This window comes from Falco rusticolus, chromosome 1 (assembly GCF_015220075.1).
Source record: "Falco rusticolus isolate bFalRus1 chromosome 1, bFalRus1.pri, whole genome shotgun sequence".
NCBI lineage: Eukaryota > Metazoa > Chordata > Aves > Falconiformes > Falconidae > Falco > Falco rusticolus.
The window spans coordinates 17,709,652-17,735,689 of NC_051187.1; the positions used below are offsets into that span (position 1 = coordinate 17,709,652).

Genomic DNA, 26,038 nt, shown 5'->3' on the forward strand with positions numbered 1-26,038 from the left:
CCTGCTCCCTCGCATTCCACGCAGCCAGGAAAACGAGCGTTCTCCACGCACGCAGGACCATCGCAGGGGACAAAGAGTCTCTGAGATTTGTACCAACCACCAAGGATCTCGCTCAGCAATGTAGAAAGTATGCCCTGAAAATAAATGAGAATCGCTGCACCTCAAGCACCTTCTTGCTTCGGAGAACCAAGATCTGAATATTCTGTTTGAGCACCAAGCCTCTGTACTGCAGATTTATGACAGGTTACACACCTGAAGTGATCGTGGACAAATACCTTCCATGTTAAAAGAGCCGTGAACATTCATTAATGCTTCCCATTCCCTGTTCTGGTTTACTAGCCATTAGAACATGTATTAAGAAATAAAATACTGCCCAGAGCAATTGGGGAATTCTTTCACCAGCCTGCCAAAAATCCTTTAAGTTACTAAATACTGTCAGTACCAAACCCCCACCTTCACCTCTTTACCTAACATGAAGCTCAAGGCTTAAAAATTACACTTGACCTTAAAACCTAGTATTTAATATAATTTAATGGAAATCTGGTAGGAAGCTGGAAAATTTTACCCTCTAGGGCGAAGGGAAATGTTCACCCACTTACCATCTGAAAAAGAAAGGCCTGTATTTACAGCAAACTGTCACCCAACACAGGACAACACAACACCGTACAGAAACTTGCTGTAAGTAAGATGTTTTAATGTGTCACATTCAAAAGCATCAATCTTTCTTTACAAGAAAAGAAAAGTCACTTCATAGATTTGGAGCTAGAGAGGTCCACAAGACTAATCTGCAAATTAAAAGTGCATGAAATACATGCCATCTCCTCATACATAAATATTTTGCAATAGGTTGGAGAACACAGTAAGTGTTAAACAATATTTAGAGTTAAAAGTACCTGAAAATAATCTCTCCTTGGAGAGAGAGATTAACTGAACATCCTCCTGGACAGCTGTGCAAGTTCTCAACAAATGCTTTTCTGTACAAGTGGTTTAAAAATCACACAGCAATTTCTGGAATATACACAACAATGATTGGTAAGAACAAATACTCTACAGTTACCTCAATTCCATGTTATTTTGTTACAAACAGTTATCATGGCCTAAGCCCTGTGCATTGGTGCTTCGATTCCTGGCTTCATCCACACAACACTGTCTGTCTCAAGACTTTCACTCCCTAAAGCCCAAATGGGTGTCTGAATACATTCAGCAGCTTTTCTGGCACTGAACCCCTTCCCTCCCATGTAACTTGACTCATGCAAATTTCAGATATTAAGTAGCAGACTTATCAAAGAGAGGTCATGTATAAACAGCAGAGTCAAAAGCTGCATCAGATGTAGGAAGGCTAGAGGCTGAAAAACACGCTGAGCATCTTTGAAGGCAGAAGTTTCCGACACCACTGCTAGAGAGAAAGAGGAAAAAGACTAAAATGACATTTAAAAAAATAAGGTTTTCATTGCAATAACTTTTTTGTCATTTAATATAGAATAAAGCAAACCAGTTTTGCAGTGGTGAAGGGAACTTGAGAGACACTAAGTCATCACCTGTCCCTTGAGAGATTAAGTCCAGAAATTTTAAAACTTAGCTTTTCCTAGCCTAAAAAAATAATAATAATGTAAGTGCTATTTGGTAGTAATAGTCTCTCAAGCTAGAATTACATTCACATCTTAATGTAGGTGTGCGTGTTGGAAATTCAATAGCAATAAAACTGAGTTGAAGAAACCACGCTGTATAAAAACTATCTGGAGCTACACACTGAGCTGCATATGGAGCTTATTCTGTAACTACTCTGCAACTACTGAAAAGCAGGCAGAACTCTGACTAGACTGACTATTAGCAGTTATCTGACCAGACATAACTGGTCTGAAAAGGAAACAGAAAGCTTAGTACATAATAAAATATTTCATCCTTTTTGAAGTTAAACATTTTCCTCCTTCTGTTCAATGAGTAAGAAACCTGATTAAATTAAGAGGAAATTAAGTCTACGGCCATCTTAACCAGGCAGACATTCAGAACACCACCACTGACTCATTTGCTACCATCACACATTCACTTAAATCAGTAGTTTCTTCCACTTCACCCACGTGAAAATACTCCTCCGAAAAGAATTGTAATGCAAAAACAAACATTATCCATCCAGATGGACTTGACATTCTAACAGACCGCCTACTGACAGACATAACAAAATAGCAAAGATGCTCCATGATTACAAGTATGGCACAGCAGCCAGTGGACAAGAGCCCTTCCACATCTGAGCTAGCAAGGGAAAAGGATGACTTAAAAGTTTTTATAGCCATGAGTATACCTTCCAGTAAATATACTCTTGCATCTGGCTACTATATTAAAATCCATCATTTTCACATGAAGTTCCTTAAAGAAGTAGATACTATCACTAAACAGTCTTGTTCCAGCAGTATCCGATGATTAAATGACTGAGTTTTATACATGTCATTTTCCATAATTAAGCTACAGTAATAAAACTCCTTCTGAAAACCCCCACCACTAACATGACCACACCAAAACACACAAGCATTGCAGGCTCAAATCTGTTTGACACATGTACATCGGTTCACAATGACAGAACAGCATGTAAGCTTCCAGAAATACCTTCCTACCTAACCCCAGTCCATCACACCTGGGGTTTCCTGGCTTTTGCCAGTAAAGCAACTTTCACGTCCATGCACATAAAATTAATGAATATCAAATGTACTTTTGTGGAGAGAAAAGACTAAACTTTACACACATTCTAGACTGACACTTGCTCCTTTTCTAAGTATGCATATACATCTGCTTTGGGTGAATTCATTTAATAGGAACATTCTAATTTGTTCCTGAAACTCCTGACCAAACTTAAGTCTTCTCTGGTCCCTCACCCTAAAACAACTTCCCACTCATCAAGCCAACAGATGTTAGAACTACAAATGTGCAAAAGACTTCTAGAACATTGGCTTCCTTTGTGAAAAGACTATTTCAAAGTAAGTGTAATCTATAATAAGTGCAATCTTCCTTTTTGGAAAGCTAGCTACTGCCATGCCACAGTAGCCTGACAGGCAGGTCAGAACCAGGGGCAAACCTAGACCCTGGCAGTGGAACTTGGTGCCAAACCCAGAACCTGGCTTAAATACTGTTTTTAGACCTCAACCAGTAAGTCATACTACCACCACCACGTCAGAGAGGGGTCTAAAACCAGTTGCAACTCAAGCGCAACATTCTTATCAGTAAGAATAATGGAGTAAATCTATACTGACCAAGTGAGTTAATTCTGGTAAAAAAGTGACTGCCTTTACCAACTACACTTCACATGCTAAACTATTTGCCTAGCCACGGATTCTGCTTTCTAGTTCTCCTGTGCATTGATTTTCTTTTTTTCCCTACAAGTTATCTGAAAACTAAAAGCAACACAAGAAATGCATACACACAGGGTATGCTTTCAGAAATTCTTTAGTTTCTGCCCACTAGAATATAACTGGAATAACTGACATGTCTTGACATCTGCTTAGGAACACTTGTGATGGGTAAAATAACACTTACTATCTACAGGTATCCTACCCAGCAACTTTCTCTCCTAGTCATCGCCATTTGTGAAGTGCGCTGTTGCTAAATGAGCTATTTACAAATGTAAACTATGTAATTAAAATTTTAAAATAAATAGACAACCTTTACATTAGGTAGCAACTTGACAACAAGGTAATAGATCATCCAATTACATCTTTCAAACAAAGTGATCTGTCTACGCTGCTCAAATTTTTTTATGAGGAAAATCCTTGGCTCACAATCTATTCTGTAAGAGCTTCCTTCGGTTTCTTCCTTTATGCTGGGTAATTGTGTAAAAACTCCTTAAGTTTTGTTGGATAGTCTGTCATCACTCCAGTTGCTCCCAAATCAAATGCCCGCTTGTATTCTTGTTCTTCATTCAGTACCCAAATATACACCTATAAGGTGGGATAGAAAGACAAATTGTTACAGGAAATAAATTTGGGGAAAAAAAAAAGGCAACTTTTAACCCAATTTGTTTCATGTGAGAGAGATGATGCCACAAATATTTTAAATTATGAATGATTACACTGGGATGCCAAAGACATGTACACAGAGATACCCAACTTCTTCTCCCTTGCCCTCCAAACCAGGGCATTTTCTAGGGGTGATTCCAACTCTGTTTTGTCACCTGAGACTTCAGATATTTCTAAAAGTCAAAATGTTATTTTGTGAAAAGCCCAACACAGGTAAGCAGTTCAGCAGATTTTGTAGGCTGAAGTGTGGAAATCTTAAAGGGATTTAAATTACAGAGTCTATTTCCGAGCATACAATTCTTCCTTTGCAACTACAGAACTGCCAATGTAACAACATAAACTATTGCTCAGAAACCAAAAAGCAACAAAACACAAACCCAACTTAAGGCCTTATCCGGCTGGCTCAAGCTATCAGTGGGTTAAAAGCACATTTCCTTTAGCTTTGCCACACTGTACCTGAATGCCCCGAGCAGTGAGGTGGTCAAAAAGTGCTTTCCGCATTAGCAATCTGCAGAAAGGAGAAAGATGTTATTTAAGAACTTGAAGTATATATGAAGTTTTCAATGCCTGTTGATGTTCTGTAATAAATTTTCCAAACAGCATTTAGATTCAAAGTTTTCCACAAGAAAGCGATTAGAAACCTAATAATAGAAAACTCTTAGTTCAAACAATGCAAGACCGGTTAACACAGATACCTAGGAATTTGCATTAGCTACAGCTATTTGTATCAACTCTTCTGAAGATCAAATCCAGCAGATTCCTCCTTCGTACAGGTACCCTGTACCACATCCAATGAATCCATCCCTTCACTGTCAGAAAAGATTTTATCCACCAAACGACATGAAAACTCTACCAGCCAGTCAAGAAATCAAACTAGCAGATGTCAGAGATAGAAGCAAGAGCCAGAAGACACTGCAATCACAGTCAACCTCTGAAAGCATATGACTAAGTCTCCTCTGAAGCACAGATACTCTCAAAATGCAAAGTGTTTCATGTAAGCTAAGCAGTATCTCCTCTGACAAAATTATGAAAGTCACAATCCCATGAAACACAAAAGCTGCATTCTGAATCTACCTGCACGCTCATTAGCTGAACACACTTAGTGACAGAAACTAAACAGACTTAAATTGGAATAATGCCCACTGTTACTGCACCTCAGCATGCTTCAGTGGATGAAAAATAAAAGTATATAGGAACACCTGTGTAAGATTTGATTATAATTTATGCTGCAGTGACAAAAAAAGCTAGAAGAAACTGAAAAAATACTATATAAAAGGTAGCTATAGCAATAGGTAGTTGCTTGAGCCAACTGTTAATATAGGCAAAATATAAATAAAAATCTAATTGGATTAAAATCTTACGTGTCAGCTAGCCAGATAATAAATTTCTGGCTTCTTGTCATCTTCTGTGGTTCTTTCAGCCTGTTGAGGAAGAAGAAACAAAAATTGCTAAAGCACAGACTAAAACCATGAAATGTTCCTGCAAAAAGAACATGAAGAATTAATCTTACAGTTTCTCAAATTAGATCAGTAATTTCCACTATGACAATGATTTCAAACTGGGTTACACAAGCGAAATGTGCTACATTTAAGAGAGGCAGCAAAGAAACAAAGAGCACGTGAAATCTCCTATCTACCTTATTACTGACTTGCCTCTTGGCCTTAATCAACTAATTTGTTCTCAAGAAAGAGGAAGAAAAGTGCAAGAATTAGCTATTTGTTCAGAGCTGCTACACATTAATATGTAGATGGCATAAGTACAAGCTGCCTTGTAAAGGCAGCTGCATGAAGGCGGTATTTACAGGAGAGATGCTGTAAACAGGCAACGTTTACACTAACTAACCACACTAACTACTGACTAACTCGGAGCTGACTACAGACAGGTTAAACACAGAGAGGCAGAAGATTTGCATAACTTTCTCTTAGGGACACACAAAACCCACTATCCTCAGCCCAAGGATACAGACCGAATCAATGCTCAAGCTGGCATTATGTTCACTTGTTTTACCATCATTTCACCACAGCACCCACCGACGGACTCTTAACTCACTTGAGGATGATTGAAGGCATGGGAATTTCTAAGAATTCTTCCTTGAAAGGAATGAATGGCAGCAGACCAGTGTAGAACAGGCCAAGAAGCAGGAGGACACGTTGCAAACAGAAGATGATGGGAATGTCAGCATTCTGCAGAAACCAGGAAAGAAAGATTCTAAATTTTCTTGGTAGATTGTTGAGTCTGTTGCAATTAAATTTACTCTTCAATGCATGTTTGAAGTTTAGCACTTGCACCTAAAGATTAAGCTGCCAACTGTTTACAGTATGCCTACCACTGAACTTAAATCACTCCTTCTGGTAACTTGTAATCCAAGCAAAAAAGTTTTAAGCAATTTGAAGGGGCACTGGGGACATGAAAAGGTGAAGTTCTACCTGTTGCAGTACTGCTTTCGTTACCCGCCTTCATCATCTTTCCATACTGCACAACACTACACAGCATTTTCTCTTAGACTAGTACTACCACTGAGAACAAGATGTGCTTTAGCACAGGACTTGTAACTGTTTCATACCACGCTAGCTCGCTTCACAACACATTTTTGAAGATGCTGGTTTATGAACCAAAATACCTGGGCATTGACACTACAAAAACGAACAAATGTAACTGCTGTTCTGGTAGGCAATGGTGTGTTGTGCTGCACAGATACATCAGAACAGTATCTGTACTCTCAGCCAGACCAATTTCACTCAGGTACATAATCCCCTTGGACTAAGCACAATTTTAACGTAATTCTAAATTGTACAATTCCTCAGCACAAAAAGCAATAGAATCTATAGCTGTAAAACAGCTTTATACCAATGTAACCGTGTGTCAAACAGTGGTCACATCCATTTTCATAAAAGAAACAGACAATAAGCAATCCTTAGAAAAATTGCTTTTGTACCCATACGAATGATTGCAAAATGGATTCCTGGCATAAAATCGTAACACTCTATATTTACAAAAACAGAAAAAAACAGATTAAGCTTAATTCCTCAAGTATTTTATTGCAGAATGTTGAGTTTAACAAGTCCTTGACTTCCTGTACAGGTACAGCAGAATACAATCTAAGAACAAATTTCTCATCACATCTAGAAGTCTGGCATAGCTGGCTACATCTTGATTCACAGGGTGCTTTTCTGTACGTTTGTCCACCACACAGTAACAAGCAGGCAAGAACCATGAAGCTGGACCCGTTCTTACCTCCTTAAGACACTTTGATACAACCTCGTAATTGACATTCCCCATACCGTCAAATGCTCTCGCTTATACTGACTCACCAGCTCTGAAACCTGCAAAGCAACAAAGCAGAAACCCCAACATCATTCACTAAAAGTTATACGCAGCACTATTTAACTGAAAGTCTACTTGCTACTTTTCAACTACAGAAGTTGTTACAGAAAAGATACCTCTCTCCCACCTTAAGACGACTGCTGTTTTGACTGGAAAGAAATGGTGTTCAGGTGACAGATAGAAGGAAAGACCGTTATCACCTCAAAAAAAACCCTAATTTAAGAAAACTAGATGGCAAAAACAGTATCTGATGTAAGCAGACTTTGTTTACCTGTGATGAACACTTACCTTCACACTGACATCATGTTTTTATGCTGCTTTTGTGGGCAACAGTCCATCAGAAGACCCTTCATATGAAGTACAAAACAAACATGTCTCTAGCAGTGTAGCATCAGTTTCATGCCAAGATACAGGTCAATAAAGAGCTGTCTGCTGAGTATCTGGCACAAGATCACTTCTCTGTCTTCTGTGTTACCTCATACACGGAGCAAGATCTAACATGTGAAGGATGAAGCAGTCCAAGAACACAGATTTTTGTATTACAGACTGCTATCAACTCCAAGAAACTTTTCTTCTGGAATTTCAACATCACTACATGACATTCAGCCCCAGTTCAGCATAGATTTTCACATACCTTTTTGATCAACACATTGTTGTTCATTTTGATGTCAATGTTGACAGGAGTTTGTGGAAATGCCTCAAACACCTCTTTCAGGAGTGGAATACGGTTATCTTTTCCCTCACAGTGACATCTGGGGAAACAAGAAAGTTGTCACTGCTGTGGCCATTTTTAATGTATCATAGATAAAAGCTGAGGTGTCAGATTACTTGTTATCTTAAAATTAAAAAAAAAACAACCTATATAGTTCCTAGAATTAGCATATTTTTAAACAAAAAAAATTTACTTCACTCAGTTTTAATTAATTATGACAAGCTCATTTCTATAATGAAAATTCCCTGAGCATATTGCACATTAAACTTAATGAAATTCAGTCATTATTTAGCAACAGTAGGAGTGCAGGCATCCTTAAAATCCTGAAATAGCAAACATGGGCTCAGTTACCATGTACCAAATGCAATGAGATTAATATGAAATGAGACCAAATGAGAAAAACTTTTCCTTCTAGGAAAATTTACTGGAGAAGCGTGATAAGTAAAGGGAACAGAAGGCAAAACTCCCACATTTTAATGTCTGAAACTGCTTGTGGCTCTAAGGAATTAACTAAAGGCTCTCACCATTTCTTCTTATTACTATAAACAAAAGAAAGTAAGTGTGAAAATAACATGTCATGAAACTTATCTTTGTGCATTTTAAGTGTTTTGCCATTTTGAACAGAAAATTTAACATAAAATTGCTTCCTGGGCAACTGATGTGTGGACAAGCCACATAAAATAGTCACAAGCCCCTCAAGCAAGTATGTCTGGTATCATCTCCATTAGCCTCTACTAGATGGAAGTGCTCTCGTTTTAGCCTGTATGCTTTATTCAAATTGCAGTCCCAGGAATCACAGTTTTCACACAGAAAACAAGTTAGTCTTTTCCTAGGTTTTCCTCTCGCAGCATATTTGTACTGAACTTTAAGTCACACCTACAGTAACCACTACTATTTTCATTCACCCTTCTGAAAACATCTGTATTATCTGACATCTCGCAGTGCTTCAAGCCCAGAGCACACTCGCACAATGGCATGAGCTGTGAATAAACTCTCTTCTGCCTTCTCTTCTTTTCATAACAACATATTTTCAATCAGCACCCTCTGAAGAACTCACAAGGGAACTGAAAAGCAGTTACAAAAGTAGACAAAGCAAATAACTGACATGTTTACTTGCAAGAGATATGTTACAATCTAAACTTAGTCCTGACAGCCGGCATTAAAAAAAAAAAAAAAAAAAAAGTCTTTTGGTTTCTGAAGCTAGGGTTCTATTTTCCTTTTAAAACTTCTCTTATCAAGATACTGACAGAAGCAAATCCACTTTTCTACTCCCTTTGCCAAAATAAGAAATTGCTGCACTACAATAATGGAACATTAGTTACTGTTACTGTAACAGCAACTAATGGAAACAGCAAGAGACAAAAACTTACCTTTCTGAAATGTGACATCCAACTTGCAGAGATATGGTGGAAGTTCCTTAAAAATAAAGGGAAATGGAACACTAATTCAAGTGCAGCGATATAATCACGACTTTTCTTGAAAAATATAAAAAATTGTAATTCATAAGCCGTGTAAGTTTTGTCTTTAAAGACAAAAATCCTACTTTTTTTAAATTCTTCTTGTCCAAAAAGTGATTTAGAAGCACCGCATTCATTTTTACTTGAACTATTTGGCATTCTTAGACTTGTGTTACCTGTAGCTGAATAAGGCAAAACATTTCCAGATGCCTGTCTGAAAATTCTGAGAATTCCACTGAAGTATCAGATGGAAAGACACTTCTGTAAGCCAGGCTTTTAGAACTGCCACTGCAGGGGCGATTCGTCTACCAGTTTTCCCATTAAAGAGGCTGGTCATACAGAAGGAGCTCGTTGACTAAGCTTCCTTTGCCATGAGTATGGCAAAACAGCCCCCTCCATAAAGCTATTCATCCAACCTGCTGTCGTAGGGGAGTTACGACCCTCTGGAAATCACAGACAGCCCAGTTAGCTGCCCCCCACCCCCCCCCCTTTTTTTTATTTTTTTAGTAAGACAAGATGAATTCCTCCCTAGATTTTGGATACTATACATACACACACACACCTGCCTGACTGCCCCACAAATGAGTTTTTAAAGCATCACCGAGCAGCAACATTTTTGTTCTTCAACTACAGAGTATTTGAGGGTCAGATATGTTGACATCAACCCTGTTGATCTCTTCAGGTTCTCATCATGGGACACAACCACTTGCTCATCTTTTGTCAGGTGACAATCTAGCTCCAACATGTCTGTTCCTATATTAACCGCGCTGGAAGAAAAGAAGTCTGCCTTGAACCACACATGTATTTTGTACAGGCCCAAACCTATCACGTACATGTCACTAAATTAAACTAATCTCACTGGAAGTACTTTAGACGCTTAATGATGCAATGAATCCTCACAATCTCACTGCAAAGCAAGAGCAGTAACTGCTGCAGTGGGAAAGCTGATGCAAGAATAAACAACGTATCATGAATCAGAGATGGGATTTGAACTTGGGAGCTTTGGCTCAGTCTCCCATAGAAATCAGTTAGCACACCTGTCATTGCAAGCCTACCACTCAGGATTGAGAAACCTCCTTCTAAAGTATTGTTTCAGAATTTGAGTGTGATGTTTATTAGTATCAGCATGTTTACCACTGGAAGAAGCAAGCTCTTTTTAAAAAAAAGGTCAGCAATTTCATGGTAAACATAAACAACCAGTGATGTGAAAGCCTTTTTTACTTAAGTTAATCAGGAGTGGATGGATCAGGAAATTAGCAATGGGCTTTCAGGCTTTGGATAGCAAAACACATTTCAAAAAAATATTATTATTTCAATTAAAAAGTTTTAATTAAAATTAAAAAAAACCCAAAACACTAAAACAACCCAGTCATATTTTTCAAAGCAAAATAGCTACTCCTCTGTTCCAATCCGCTGCCTTTGAAGTTCTAATCCAATCCCCAAACCTACTCTGCAGAATCTTAGCTCATACAAGGAGCAGTAAAGAAAGCAGAAAGTAGTAACAGCACTGATTAAAAATAAGTACAAGAAATGTCACACCAGAACAGAAAAACTAAGCTAAGTGAATTGCTCATTTCATTAGAAAAGATACTGAGAAGGTATAATTTCAGCAGACAGCTAAAGTCCTAGCCTGAAGGCTGAACATTTCCTTCAAAATACTGGACTGTTCTTTTTATCCACCTATGAACAAACCTGTCACAGACCCAAAGCCCTACGACTTCAGTAACAGCCTTTTCCTTAAGAAAAGGGCTTTATTGACTGATGAAATACAGATGTGCCATAAACATTTACAAATGCAATAACAAAACAAAAATTAGAACATACTCCCATTAAGCGTCTAGCGCAATTTCTGGTCCAGGTAGATACTGATAAACAGGTAGGCTATCATATTAAAACCAGTTTGTTAACTGTTTTCCAGTGCCACTAATTAAGAATTAGGAGAGGAACAAAATCCTATTATACATAGAAGAGACACAACCTGCTCTGTGTAATTTTTCTTCCCGAGGAAAAGCATCTCCAAATTTCTGCAATTTTGGCAGATCTTCTGCAGCATGACAGTCTCCATCTAGTACCATGTATTATCATTTAACTAGCAAAATTTATTAGAAATATTACTGCTTAAGAAATTGAGGACTGATGCTGCATGGAAAAAGGAGAACAACAACTTTCCTTGTTAACAAATTTGAGAATTTGCCAGGCTTTTAATAGCAGCTTGCTGCTAAATAAGCTTCCTTAAAGTGCTGAGTTTTTTTCAGCTGCAAATCAGTTTGTTCTACAGCTCGGTGATAACGCATCATATATACACTGCTCTCCAGATTCAGAAGAACGTCGCTGGATTCAGATCCAACTGCTCCAGAACTCAAGTTGTGAAGGAGGCTCACATTTGCCAATTAAGATGATACAGTTCTTTGCTTCTGTCTAACTACAAGTGTTTTCAAGTAAAAGGACATGCCAGGAAATACATAAGAAAACTCTTACCTTGGAAATAAATATCCATTAGGCAAGCCTAATGCACCACAACGTACAGAGTTTATGAATGTTAAGTCGACCACATACTTCTATTGTCCTAACTACAGTGTTTAAAGCTTTCTCTCTGAACCAAGCATGTTCATAAAAGAAAAGGAAATACAATGGGAAAGTATCTGGAGAGTTTTCTTAGCAGCTTCCTGTCAAGACGATGCTGAAGTATATGGCTGTATTAAGGACAATTAAAATGGTAATTAAACTGTTATGACATCTTTTATGCCAGATCCCTAAATATTTTAAGACACTACAAATGTTTCTTTTAGCTAAAACACAGTTATTTTAAAATCTAGAAACCACCACAGAAGCATTTAAATACAGTATAACATGGTTACAGCCAAAAAAACCCTATGAGGCATTTTAACATGCAAAAACAAAAAAATACTGTCTTTGATACGAAAAGCTTATAATTGCTTTCCAGAATATTTGTAAGTTAAGCTAGTACAGAACTTGAATTGCCAACAAGGCCTCCTCCTCCCATACATTTTTGTTTGTATACTACTACAATAATTTCTTCATTATCATGCAACAGTATTTAATATTCTCCAATCACTGTTAAAAGTGTGAGCAACATAAGTAAAACTATTTGCCAACACTTAGGTTACCACCACCAAGGCAAAAACAAGGGGGTAGGTCTTACACTGCAGGCAAGCATCTTCTTTTGGATTCAACTACATTAATGGTCAAATACGCCTGCTTGCCCAAACCTGCAAAAACAGCTCTTGCAGGCATGCCCCGTTTGGCTGCATGCAAAATCAAATGGATTACAAATTGATTAGTTCATACCAGCCATCTGAGCCAATCCAGATAATTTTTCACCATGCAGATCACCAATTTTCTACCCAATTCCTTTTGCTAGCTTACCAGTGGAGATGGGAATGAGCAGATGGAAAGGACAAAGCCTTTACCCCTTCACAGAGGAAGCCAGACTTCTACTGCCTAGCGCAAGGTAATTGCTCTGACTCCGCTTTCGGCACAAATAATATGCCTTTATTATTCAACCAAGACAATCTCAAACCAAATAACCTAACTTTGCTACTGGTAGTTGTAATGAATTCAAAAAGTGGACTTCAACACATCTGTTACACTATAGTTGTAAAATAACGTTCAGAATAGCATGAGACAAATGTCTGTATTATCACCAAATGCTATTTGACTTCTAGCACAGTCCTTACTCTAAGTACTACAGCTTACCTCTGGGAATGAAATAAAATAGGTTATGGTATAACTGTCTTTGCAAGAGCCCTATACATATAAAACCACTATGATACTAAATGAAAATTAAGAAATAGTTAAAAAAAGATAAAAGGAAGTGTGGTAGAAGACTTGAAAAAAGGCAGGCCAGCTGGAAAAAAAACACGCCACAAAACTATGCTAAGCTTCCATGGAGATAGAAAATACTGTGGTACTTTCAATAGCACTGTTTGGTTGGGAAAGCTGGCACTCCTCAGCCTGCAAGGAAATGTGCAAACTGATGAGGCTACTTAGCACAAAGCAAATCAAAAAAACGCAAACAAAACAAAGAGAGGCCTAAGTAATTTGGTCACTTCTGACTGCCAACTAGAGTTTTAGATATGTTTCTTTTTAAACTGCCTTTAAGAACCTTGTTAGAATTCACTACTTAAACGCTGGAGGCTTAAAAGGCTTTCCAGTACCAACTCCATTTTAAACCCCTGAGATAAGAGGCTTTCATACATTGTGTGAATGAAGTATGTGTATGAAGGGAAAAAACGTAATACAAGCATTTTTGATAGTTTTACAGATGGTATGTTACAAGTTAGTTAACATGAGGATTTCAGTTACAGTAATTCCAGGAAACAAATTATTAACCTTCTATATAGAATAGGGAACTGAATACCATGCAACTGGAATACCTAAGAGAATTGCTTACAGCCATAATAACAGATTCGGACTTCCTGAAATCCAGCCTTGTATGCTAATTAGGATATTCGTATAAGCTATGACCTGAAATACCTTTTGAGAAACAGCAATGCATCTAGAAAAAACAGTGATATTAGTTACAAAAAATAGCCTTGTAATGATAAATTAATAGAAGTTATCCCCATTAAACATGGATGCAGTATTGTTTCATGTTTTCTTAGCTAGCACAGGAGCAATCAGGCCTCAGGAGTTTTATTTCCAGTTGCCAGTCTACTGCGTTATGGTGTACAAATCCTAGTCTGTGGTATCCCAATCCCTTGCTGTTTAAATTGGAGTGATGTTTGGTAATCCACTGAAGTCATCCAAAGGAAAGATAACTTCCAGAAATAGGACACTCCACCCCAAACAACTGACGGAAGTCCTACCTTTCCTGATTGCTTCACTGACTAAAGACAATGAGAACACTGCTGATGTAGGCATTAGTGGTTCCATTTGTACTCACTGGTGAAAGGCTGCCATCGTGTTTTCCAGGTTCTCTCCAGCACCTACAAAAATAACAAAAACTAAAATGTGCACAAAATATTTTTCTCCTCTCAATCCCAGTGGAAATGAGTAAGAAAAATAAAAAGGATGTTAAAATGTACTTATTTTTAGGAAATATTTGGAGGAGCGGGTATGAAGCCAAGAGTCAGAAATCCCTGTTGCCACTAACCTACCGGAGAGACCCAAGGGACAGGACTTTCTCAAGGTAAAACAATAAACTACCAGCAAAACAACAGGAAAAAAATAATAGACTTATCTTGGATTTGTATAACACTTTGAATATACAAAACAAAGTGTTTATTTTAGCCGAGTTTGAGTGCCCTGTTTTTCCTTAAAGGCACTGTATTTGGCTATGACAACATGCTCCACAGGCATAGGAACAGTATATGCAAAACATCTACTTCAGAGATAGTGGGGAGGAGTAATAAGAGTAAAGATAACAAGGAGAGGGGGGAGAATAAAAGAAGAAAAAGCATGCCCAAGACTCTCTGAAGCTCATATTCCCTAAACACATAACCCAGTTGATGCTCAAAGAGGTGACAACCTCTTTTTTCAGTGCAAGAATACTTCCTGAAACAGCACAAATCTGTCAAAAAAAGGTTTATGCTGCTAGCAAAAGGAGGTTTCATACACAAATGAAACACACATCAACTCCGGTTAAGAAATGAAAGGACAAGCAAATTAAGTTTTCTGTCAGGCAGGAGTAAACTCTGCAACTCTTAAGCCATCATTCTCTACATAAAAATCTTTGAATATCAGCCTGGTTAGGGACTGGTAAAGATCGTGCCATCTCCCTCCCTCAGAAAAAAGGCAATGTTCTAGACTGAACAGCAAAACAACTTCAGGAAGATACCTGTACTGATGAGGATATCTATGCAAATTTTAACTACTCTTTGACAGTGATGAATGACAGACTTTGCAAACAACAATTACAAAATCTCCAATTAAGGCCTTGCCTATTATCAAGGCCTCACCAGTACATACTTATCTAAGTCCGTGTTTAGTTACTTAATGAAAGCAATGCAATTCCATGCACGTGCAACTAGCAATTTAAAGTTGTCGTTACCAGGTTAGCTTGCATTAACAAGTTTACAAAATGAAAGACTTAACTGACTTAGAAACTTCATGACAAAATCTGCATGGTTTAACATAAATCAATACGGTAAGTTCACAGCAGCTTCTGTCATTAAGACATTCACCAGTATTTTACGATATTTGATTGCAGAACTAGGAATAGGCTGAGTGGTAAAACTGACCAAGGGATAGAGGCGAACATGAGAATCTCATCGTGTACTTCTGATGATTGACTAACAGATAGGAAAAACCTGCACAGGACCTGTATGACTAGTTACAAATTAACTGCAATAAAAATGGAGGTTTTAGATAACTTATCAACTGTGACAATAGAGTCCATACACCCTGAACATGAGACAGGTGGGGGAAAAACCAACCTAAGTCAGTCTTCACTTTGTGAACAAATAGTATCCTAACATTCCTGGGCATAAATTTCCAAAAATAAAACTTCTAGCGACTGATGTAACAAGTCACACATGAAGGAAGGAGGGATGGAGAGTCAAACTAGCTAGTACAAACACCCAACTTGCAGTGCTTTGGGGAAATGAGGAAAAAAGCTGAGAGATCAACTGAAAGAGAAGTCCTGCACCAGCAACATGGCTTTCACAAACCACACGCAGAAAAGGGAAGTACGATAAGCAAGCGTTTTGATGTACTAAATCATTTTCCTTCCTTAAAAATGAAAAGGCTGGGCTGACTGAAGGACTTCTGACATTTACTTAAACACACGTCCAGCTTCATGTCCATTTGCGTTGTTGCATCTGCCACGCAGAAATTACCTTGCCCAGCATACTTTAGCACCCGGCGAGCCAAAAAGGCCACATCCAAACACCATCACTGCATAGTCTGACTCCCTCTTGTCCCATGGCGAGGCTTTCAATGTCAAGCACTGGCTCAAGGAAGCGACCCTTAGAAGTTCTGTTGTTCTGGGGTTTTCTTCCCCAATGTAAGCAAAGAAGCCCGTTAGGAAGAATGTTGCCAGCAGGTCAAGGGAGGTGACTGTTCCCCTCTACTCAGCACTGGTGCAACCACATCTGGAGCATCGTGTCCAGTTCTGGGCTCCAAAGTACAAGACACATATGGATCTACTGGAGCAAGCCCAGAGAAGAGCTGTGAAAATTAAAGGATGACAGATTCCTGCATACAATGAGAAGCTGAGGATGCTGGAATTGTTTAGCCTGGAGAGGAGATGCTCGTGGGAGGATCTTACCAACGTGTATAAATACCAGATGGGAGGGAATAAAGAAGACTGAGCCAAACTCTTCTGAGTGGTGCCCTAGGGGAAGGACAAGAGGCAACAGGAACAAACTGAAACACAGGAAATTCAGTTTATAAACATAAGAAAAAAACTCTGTATTATTCTAAGGGTGATCAAACTCTGGAACAGGCTGCCCACAGAGGTTGTGGAGCCTCTGTTCTTGGATGTATTCAAAACCTACCCAGAAAAGGTCCTGATCAGCCTGCTCTAGTCAGATGAGATGATCTCCAGAAGTCCCTCCCTTCCAATCTCAACTATTCTGTGATTCTGTAAAAATCATCATCCTACCCTGTCTCAGAGACCCTGCAATCCAGTCCATGCAGCTGGCATTGACAGAGGACTCTTTTAACACAGAATATAAAACCTTATTAATCTCAAAAATTACCAATTTGAAAATTATGCAGAAGTGAAGAAATAATTCAGGGCTGCTTCCACTGACGAGCTATAAACTGAGATTAAAAAATTCTTGCATGGAAAAAGAAGCAATATCAAAACCCACAGTCCTAAAAAACTTCACATACAAGGCTTCATCTCAGAGAGGAAAAAGCCAAACAAATTGTTACCTTGATCTCCAAAGTTAATAGGAGTAATGCAATAGGAAACCTGACACTGCGTCTAAAGCTACAGCGTGACGAAAGCCTGATGAGAACTTAAGTCCCATAGGAATTTAAGTTACAAGGTAAACACTACAGAGAGTAAAAAGTAAGTCATCTTCGGTCTCATAGTACCCGATGAGCAAAAATCTGCCATGATGTTAAGGGCTGTACTTCCCCAGTAGGTGGATTTCACATTGTATGTGTGCAGACACAGAACAATTCAAAGACTGTGGTTTTGTCTCTGAACGTCTAATGAATAGTCTTCCCATTGAGTAAGGCTTTCCTGTTGTTCTAATGGCACTTTGTGCAACTGGCCAAAACACTTGCGTTCTGGGCTTAGGGCTGAATGTCTTAACTAAGGTCACTGCAAAGAAGCGAGAACAAAAGAAGATTAAGCAGATCACACCAAGTTCCAACAAAGTCATCCGCAAGTTTTAATAGCTTGCAAATTAACAAACAAATGGGTAGCAACCAAAGAACCTTTGTTCACTGAATGAAAATACATACCTACCAGGAAACAGCCAACATATGCGTTCCAAACCAAAAGGTGCGTTTTGTGCTGTACTTAAAGAGTATAGTTATAAAGAAGGTTAATTAGTTGTAGAAACTAAATTAAATAAGTGGAAGTAATAAAATCTACCAAGAGATCAGCTCTAGCTTTTGTATTTTAATAATTCAAGGCAGTAGTTAAGGACCGTTGGCTAGAACTGTGATCGAATAGTGCCTAAACTGGCACTAGGTAAGACATTGAAAACTGTTTAAACTCAGCATCTAACACATCTCCCATAGAACCACAGGAAAAATACTGCCTAGAAAACCGACTGACCATTTTCACGCACTGAATGAGGCAGCAGGGAAAAGCACAGAAGTGCCAGAACAGGAAAATACAACTCCCTGTGTATTTTTTTTCCTCCCAATGCTTTTTGGAAAAGCTAGAAGAAACTTTAAAAATCTTGAAGCTATTTCAGAGAGAAAGAAACCAGACTGCCCACAAGGCCTCAGCACAAGGCTGCAGAGGGGACAGGCTCTCAGGGTGGGATCTGTTTGGGATCAGTTCTACGGCAGCGTGGATCCGTGAAGGGCAAGGGGAGCCTGGAGAGCCCCCGGCACTGCTGCTCGGGCACTCGGGAGGCAAGCAGATCAAGCTTCGGTACCTGATCCAAGGCACACTCAGCACTTCGCTCAGCAGGAAGAGAAATACCGTAATGCAGAATCGTTAGAATTAAAACAAAATACTAAAATATATACGTTTGAGAGGGAACCCATCGCGCCCCACGTAAAGCAGGCTGATTCCAGCTGACGCGTTTTGAGTTGGGAGATTAATTCAGCTTTGAAATCAAGCACTGGTCAGCAGGTGGCACCTAAAATTAGGTTGCGGGAGGAAGGTTTAAAGGCAGCCCGCCGCGAGCGCCGCGCCCCGCGCAGCAGCCCCGCAGGGCGCCCCCCGCAGCGGGGGGCAGCGCCGGGGCCCCCTCGGCGCTGGGGCGGGCGGCCGCGGCCCTCACCCGCCTGACGAGAGGGCGGGAAGCGCCCCCCCCCCGCGCCCCCTCACTCACCGCCGCGGTGGGAGATGTGCCGGCAGCGGAAGCGCTGCCGCTTGGGTCGGTGGAGCAGCCCCGGACACTTGAGGAGAAGAGCCGAGGTAAGGACATATCCACCCAGCGTGGACAGCAGGTACAGCGTCGCCGACATCCTGCGCTTCTCGCCGCCGGCTGAGCCTGCTCCCCGCCCGCCCTGTCCCACCCCTCAGCCGGCCCGGCCCGCAGCCGCCTCCCAGCGAGGCGGCGGCGCTGCGGGAGCCGCTGCCACTGCTGCCACTGCAGCCGCGCAGCCGCACCGCCGCCGCACCGCCGCCCCCCCGCCTCCGAAGAGCGGGGCAGAGCGCGCAGGCGCGGGAGACCCCCGCCCTTCCCTTCCCGCCGCGCCGCTGAGGTGAGGGGAGCGCCGCCTCGTCCCTCGGCCGGGCCCTCGCACCTCCGCGCCTCTGTCACGGCCGGCGCTTTTTTCCCCCCCTTTTTTTTTAAAAAAGCTGTTAATAAATGCTGCGAGCGATTTCCAATTACACGCTTTTATGTCCCGTTCTGCTTTCCTCATAGCACGGCCGCGTCTCTCAGGGATAACCGTTCTCTGTAGTGCTTTTCCTTTGATCGATGGCACTCGGGAATCACTTAAGTGCTTGGTAAATCTAAATTCATTAAGGCATGCAAGGGGAGATGCTGCCTCCCTCACAGACTGAGGGAGGCGTTTTCCACCCCCAGCGGGTCAGGGATGCTGCGCGCTAAACGGCATCCAGGTCTCTGCTCCTGTCATGAGGTATAATTATTGTAACTAATTGACAGATTTTGGATGTGTGCTAATTAAAAAACAAATATTGTAGAAATTAACTCAGGTGTCAGCATACAGCCACTGTGGCTAATACATCTTAGCTCAGGAAAAAGTTAAAAGTTGATTTACTGTGACTAATTTTTTGGCACAGCCTGCCACGTGTGGCGCTCACAGTATTAAAGCCACCTTTCAGTATGTCATGTAGCTCATCTTTTCAAAAGCATGGTATAATTACCCAAAGTCCCTCCATTTGAAATTCAAACTGGGCCAAAACCATCCTTTCAGCGACCAAAAAAATCTTTTTAATCGCTACAAGCCAAGCTGCACTGCCAATGAAGCTGCAGTCAGCTATAATGAACAAGCTTATAAAACTGTCTCCCAGCTTTACCAGCAGATTGTCTCCAAAGAGACCTGTCATTCCCAAATATGAAATCAAGTTGGCCTATTAACAAAATCTGATCTATGAATACAAATAAAGTAAAATATTTCAACTTAATATAGGAAAGCAGCGCTTCTGGCCAAGGTGTTAATACAAACCAGAACTGCAATGCTTTTCCTTTTTTTTTTTTTTTTAAGACAAGATCAAAGACAACCAACATCACTGCATTCAAAGCGTCTATTGTTTACATACAAATAGTTTGGAGAAAAAGAAAATATTCTGCCCATCATTGCCTCAATATGACAAAGGAAACTCTTGATTTCAGGCAGTGCTCGTTTTCAAATATTCCTAAATACGTATGTAGGAAGGTAGTGTGTGGAAAAGCACTATCATCAAAACATTTAGTAATACAAGCTCAGTACATTACCACAACCAGCTTTTACTTTTTACATATGAAAATCCAATGAACAGAAACTGTATATGCCTCAGATTCCTTTCTCTCCTTTGATATCAAACTTTATTTTCAACCTGACTGTGTTCCAGTGAAATGCAGTGGGCTTGCAATGATAGCTGTTGGATAACAGACATGGTGCGAGATCCATGATTTGGATTGAAGACAGTCTTTTAAAACTAAATTTAATCTACCAGAATAATTCTTATTGTGTAATTGCTTTCAGTATTCCTCGGAGAACTTTGTAACTCATTAATTGTTGGCTTTCTTTGGGAGGAAAGCAGGGTCCACGTTCTGTCACGTAGGCGTAAGGAAATCTAAGCACCCATAGTCCATCAGACGGAAGGGTTATTTCCTGCTTCTCAGGGTAAAACACCGGACAAGGTGGTGGCCCTGGCTGAACCTGAAATCAAAAGGAAATATGAGCAGAAAATAAAATGCAATTAGAAATTTAATAACAACAACAACAACAACAAACCCTTAAAAGCAAACTGAATCCATGGAAGTCTATTAAGTCTCACCTACAACCAGGCTCTTGGCCACTGCAGCACACTCCAGGAAAGCACTTTGCTGTTACTGTGAGACACCCATAAATTCCCAGTTTTATCACAGCGGAAATGCTGAATTTAAGGCTGCAGGTTACGTCTTGCCAAAGAGATCCACAATATAAACACAAACCATTTGCCTCTCAGGCAGCAGTAAATGCTGGGTTAACAGTGGTTTCAATGCCGTAGCACAGATATCCTTGAGCTGTCACCTCATGCTAAACCAACGTGAATTTTCAAGGATTTCAGCAACATTTAATAGGGCTCTTGTATAATTCATATTAAAAGATTCAGAAAGTCTTCTTCACATGAGGAATTGATGTGTGGAACCCACAACACACAGCATAATGGATATTCCAAGTAAATCACCACCTTTTCCCCTCCTAAATTCAAAGGGCAACTAATAATAATTAATCTCAGCAATGAGTCACTGCTTTTCTCTGACATTTAAAATAATAAATTCATTCTTACATGGTCATTACTCACTTGTTATCTTTTTTTAAAAAAGAAGCAATTATTACCGTATAGAATACCATTAATTCATCATTGATAAAATATTTTTTAAAACTCACTTTATACAAAGTATAAAGCTGGTATAAGCCAATCTTGAAGTTTAAAAAAAAATCCAACAAACTGTTTATAAAACAGGTACTTTTGGCAACTACTGCCTTGAAAAACCTGATTGAAGTTGGTTTGAGTCACGAGTTTCTTGTAGCACCCCTCCAACACCCTTCGCCTGTCACCCTCGTGCCTTCCAGTCCTGCAATTAATGCACCAACCAACCCACCCCGTCTCTGCAGATTCCCTCTTGCCTTTCTCACCTGAGGCGTTAACGTGATCTGCAGCGGAGCATCAGGAACCACCACAAAGAGTCTCATGAACTGAGCGTAATGTGGCTTGAGTCCTCGGCCTTGAGTCGAGGACAGGATGTACAGCGGCATGTCAGAATTGAGGGCTTTGATGGCGGATTCCTTTGGCCCCCCTCCCATCACTTTCATCACCTTATCAGGCCCTGAACACATGAACCTCCTACCGCGTGCATCTTCGTACTCAAATCCTACAAAAGCTCGAGCTATGTCATCTCTCCGTCTTCCTCTTCCCATCACCACCGCACTTCTTTTTCCAGGAACGGCCTTGTTAGGTGCAGGCCAGGAATTGGTATCTAAGTCTCCTTCATCTTCAGTTCTCGTCCTGATGACAATGTCCCAAGGCATTAAATAGTTTGTTCCCGGGATAAAGCCTTGTTGATCTAAGCCTGTGTGGAAGTTATAAGCCTTAGCAGGCCCCAGCTTAACCAGCGACCAGCTGGAGAATTTGGGCAAAAGGCCTTTGGGGCAATTCGAATGGAGCATCCCTGGGAGGTACTCGACAGTGGATGCCTGGCGGTCTACCAGGCTCGGCCTTTTCTCGCTTTTGGAGTCTCCACTCTGCCCATGGCTTTCTGTGTTTTCCCCTCCCCCCTGGGCATCAGGTGGGTAAGTGCCCAAGCTGCCCGTCGACTGACCCAGGCTGAGGGCTAAGCTCAGGCCTGTGCTTTCTCCCTGAGTCTGAGGTTCTTTTTCTTTAAGTTTCTCAATCTCGCCTTCCGGAGGGGCAGGCGATGACTCATCCCGAGCGGGCGCTGGATCAGGTGTGCTTGGCTGAAATACGGGAAAGTTGATGTGCTCCAGTTTCCCACAGCATTTTTCTTCCAGCAGCTATGAGAAAGAAAATGTGGTTATCTTTCCATCTTCCACCTTGGAGATGAGGGAGTTCAGAGTTATAACATTCAGCAGCTACAATTAAGATTCAAAAGGTTTGCACTATGTGAGAACTGAAGCAGCAACAAGAACACAGGCCACAAACGTGACCGATGTAAAATTCACGAGCCAACACACTGGAAGTGTAAACGGATGCTCCTGTGTGCACGCACCGGGGAAGACTGGAACTGCCCACTCAGCTCAACCCACCGTGCAAACAATTCCTGCTCCCAGAAACATCCAATGTTTACAAGATTAAGAGGTTAAGGTTAAGAGGAAACTTAGTTGAAGCCACTTCAGAATAGAGACTTTACCGATGAAGCAAAAGAACCGCTTGAAGCAACAATCGAGACCTAACAGTTACCTGATAAAAGTCGTAATTAGCTGCTTTGATATCAAAGGGGTCATCCCGTGGAGCTTGCTTCCTTCCACAGTTACAGGCACCAGTGGAACGAGCCCGGCTGTTGTGGTACAGAACTGGAGGATTTCTGTCTGCTTCTGGCTTTTCCCCTAAAAGTAAAATCAATCAAACCCTAGATAAACTGCTCACCCTTTCTAGAGATTCTCTAATTCCCTCCATCCACTGCCTCCTCCTTGATATATACATACACAAAATCATTTGCCGGCAATCCTACTTTGTCAAGCAACTCCTCCTTTCTCACTTTTAATACAAAGTTCCAGTGTAAGCTAAACCACTAAACTGAATCTTCTTTGCTTTTACAGCCTTTTCCTAAAAGGCATAAATACTTCTTCTGCCTGCAATAAGTGTGCATCAGACAGCTTCTATGCCTTGCTAGACATCAATCAAGCTATTTAACAAAAAAAAAAAAAAAGGGGGGGGGGGCACTTATGCTTCCTAGAGAACTTTTGTTCTCTTACACACGTATTGTTAGGAGGACTCCAGGGTAATGTTTCTGATGAGCATGACGGGAGTCAGAGTTACTACTAAAATTAAAGTTACTGCTAACAGCGGACTCGCTCCTGAACACTACTAACCTAAAGGAAACCTGCCGAACGGTTCGGCTATAATTAATCCCACTGTACAAAGACGACACTTTAAAGCTGCCAAACTTTCATCTTCCATAAACATGCAAGAGTCAGCGCTTTCAGCCTAAGACATTCTAAAGCAGATACAAAATTAAACTGTGAAACCTGATTACAAGCAAGCTTCTTTACCTGCTTTTGGGAGCAGATGAAACTTATGCACACAGTGCTGATCAGTTAAACTTCGCTCTTCACAGAGCTGATGCCCGTTGCTCCAGAACTTGTAGCAGTCCTCGTTAAGCTGCATGGCATACTTATGAAAGGCTGGGCCGCGGGCATGCTGGCTGTACACACGCAAGGCCTGTGCCAGCTGGTTCTTATGGACCGTCATGGTGTAGTTGTGGGGCAGGTTGGACTGATAGGCGCTGTGGGCCATGGGTAGAGCCTTCTGGCAACGGTTTTCTGAGAACTTGGTGTCTATATCTAAATAGCCTTCCAAGACTTTGATGCTGCTCATGATTTTTGAGCTCAGTTCCCCAGTGAGAGAGGTCGGGTCGTCATCTTTGCCTTCAATGGTCACTTCATACAGTTTTAAAGCTGCAGAAACCCACTTCTGGTAGGTTGGGAGCTCAAAGTGAGAGGGCTGCGGGTTCCTCCCCACACTGTCGTCAAAGCCCTTCTTGCTGAGCACCAGCTCCACGTGCTGCCATAAGAACTCCTTGAGGGTGCAGTCCACGAGCTGCCCGGAGGAGCTGGAGCTGCTGCTCTCTGCATGGAAGGACAGCTGCTGCCTGCCATGCCGCATCATCTGGTACCTCCTGGGTCCCGACAGGGCTGGAGCCAGCAGTGAGTCAGTCTCTCTCATGGTGCAGTTGCTCCTGAGCTGGTCAAGAAGCATGGCCACTGGATCGTCTCCGTCCAGGGCCCCACCAGCCACAATGTACACAAAAGCCTGGTTAGCCGGCACGGTGAACAGGCAGTTGATGCTCTGGTTGGTTAACACCCTGCTCTTGCGGAAGATGCGGTAGATCTGATCCTCCAGCGCGTGCTGCAGCCTCCTCTTCGGGGAGTGCTTCTTGGGGGGTGGCTTTTCCAGGTGACCGCAGGGGTCCTGGCCCCTGCTCGGGAGGGGATCCACCTTCAGGGCCCCATTGAGCTGGAAGAGGAAGAGGAGGCGCGGAGGGCACGGCCTGCAGTTGAGCTTCCACTCCTTGCCGACCGGGCAGTCCTTGATGGCGGCCTTCAGGGAGGGCAGGACCTTCTGCCGCAACCCGTCCAGCGCCCTGAAGACGCGGTCGTAGGTGATGTCGAAGGAGCAGGTGGGGTGCACCAGCAGCAGGATGTGGCAAACGGAGAAGAGGTAGAGGAGGCTCAGGCAGTGCAGCTTCTCCTGGTGCTTCCAGAACTCGTGGGCCTCGGCGTGAGGCAGCGGGGCCGGGCCCCCGGAGGGGTGGCCGGGCCCGCTCTCCCTCCTCTCGGCCGCCGCCAGGTCCCCGCAGGCCCGCAGCAGCTGCGGCGTGTCGCAGATGGAGGTGAGCACCAGGTACAGCACCCGGTTCTCCTGGCTGTAGTAGGCCTGCAACTCGTTGTAGTCCTTTGCCACCGGGTCGCACTCCTGCCCGGAGCCGCCGTCCTCCAGCTCGGGATCCTCCTGCCCGAAGAGGGGGAAGACCTGCCGGTCGCACACGGTGCTCACCAGGGCCGCCTTCTCCGAGCACAGCTGCAGCGCCGTCTTCCCGAAGATGCCCACCACGCACACCTCCTCATCGCCGCCCGCCGCGCCGCCCCCCTCGGCGCCGGCCGTGGCGCCCAGGAGCAGCTCCCGCAGGCTGACGGGCCCCACCGCCGCCCCCATGGCCCCCGCCGGCCCGCCCGGCAGCGGCATGGCCCCGCTCGGCCCGCCCGGCAGCGCCGCGGCCCCTACACTGCGCCTGCGCCGCGGCGGGACGCGATCAGCGGCGGCGCCAGCGCGGGGGCGGCGCTGGGGCGGGACCGGGCCGTGGGCAGCGCCGGCCGGCCGTCCTGCGGCGGGGCCAGCCCCGGGGCGCCCCCTCTCCGGAGGCGCAGCCTCTGCCCGCACTGGACGTGGGTTTGCGGCAGGCCGTCCGCTACGTGTCCTCGGGCGGTGCGGGCTTGGGACGGGGTAGGTGTCTGCCACCAGCCGGGAGCCACGGTACCCATGTCAGCTGCGCTGGTCTGGAAGCTGGTAGCCTTTCACTTTAATGACAGAGAGCTGAACTGCT

The 26,038-nt window shown here is 42.4% G+C and overlaps 2 protein-coding genes across 2 annotated transcripts; both read right to left on the reverse strand.

The window, feature by feature from the left end:
• Nucleotides 1–673: 673 nt before the first annotated feature.
• Nucleotides 674–19,173, reverse strand: GDPD1 (glycerophosphodiester phosphodiesterase domain containing 1). The gene is given in 11 exon segments (XM_037371976.1): nucleotides 674–3,926; nucleotides 4,461–4,512; nucleotides 5,366–5,425; nucleotides 6,054–6,187; nucleotides 7,239–7,279; nucleotides 7,282–7,327; nucleotides 7,963–8,080; nucleotides 9,407–9,456; nucleotides 10,129–10,264; nucleotides 14,404–14,446; nucleotides 18,929–19,173. Coding segments are annotated over 11 exon segments (939 nt in total). The 5' UTR covers nucleotides 19,065–19,173; the 3' UTR covers nucleotides 674–3,803.
• Nucleotides 19,174–20,272: 1,099 nt separating this feature from the next.
• SMG8 (SMG8 nonsense mediated mRNA decay factor) lies at nucleotides 20,273–25,722 on the reverse strand. The gene is made up of 4 exons (XM_037371990.1): nucleotides 23,988–25,722; nucleotides 23,176–23,321; nucleotides 21,894–22,769; nucleotides 20,273–20,930 (listed from the first exon to the last, which is right to left on the reverse strand). Exons 1-4 carry the CDS (start codon nucleotides 25,678–25,680, stop codon nucleotides 20,733–20,735), a joined length of 2,913 nt encoding a protein of 970 aa, XP_037227887.1. The 5' UTR covers nucleotides 25,681–25,722; the 3' UTR covers nucleotides 20,273–20,732.
• Between the last annotated feature and the right edge of the window lie 316 nt (nucleotides 25,723–26,038).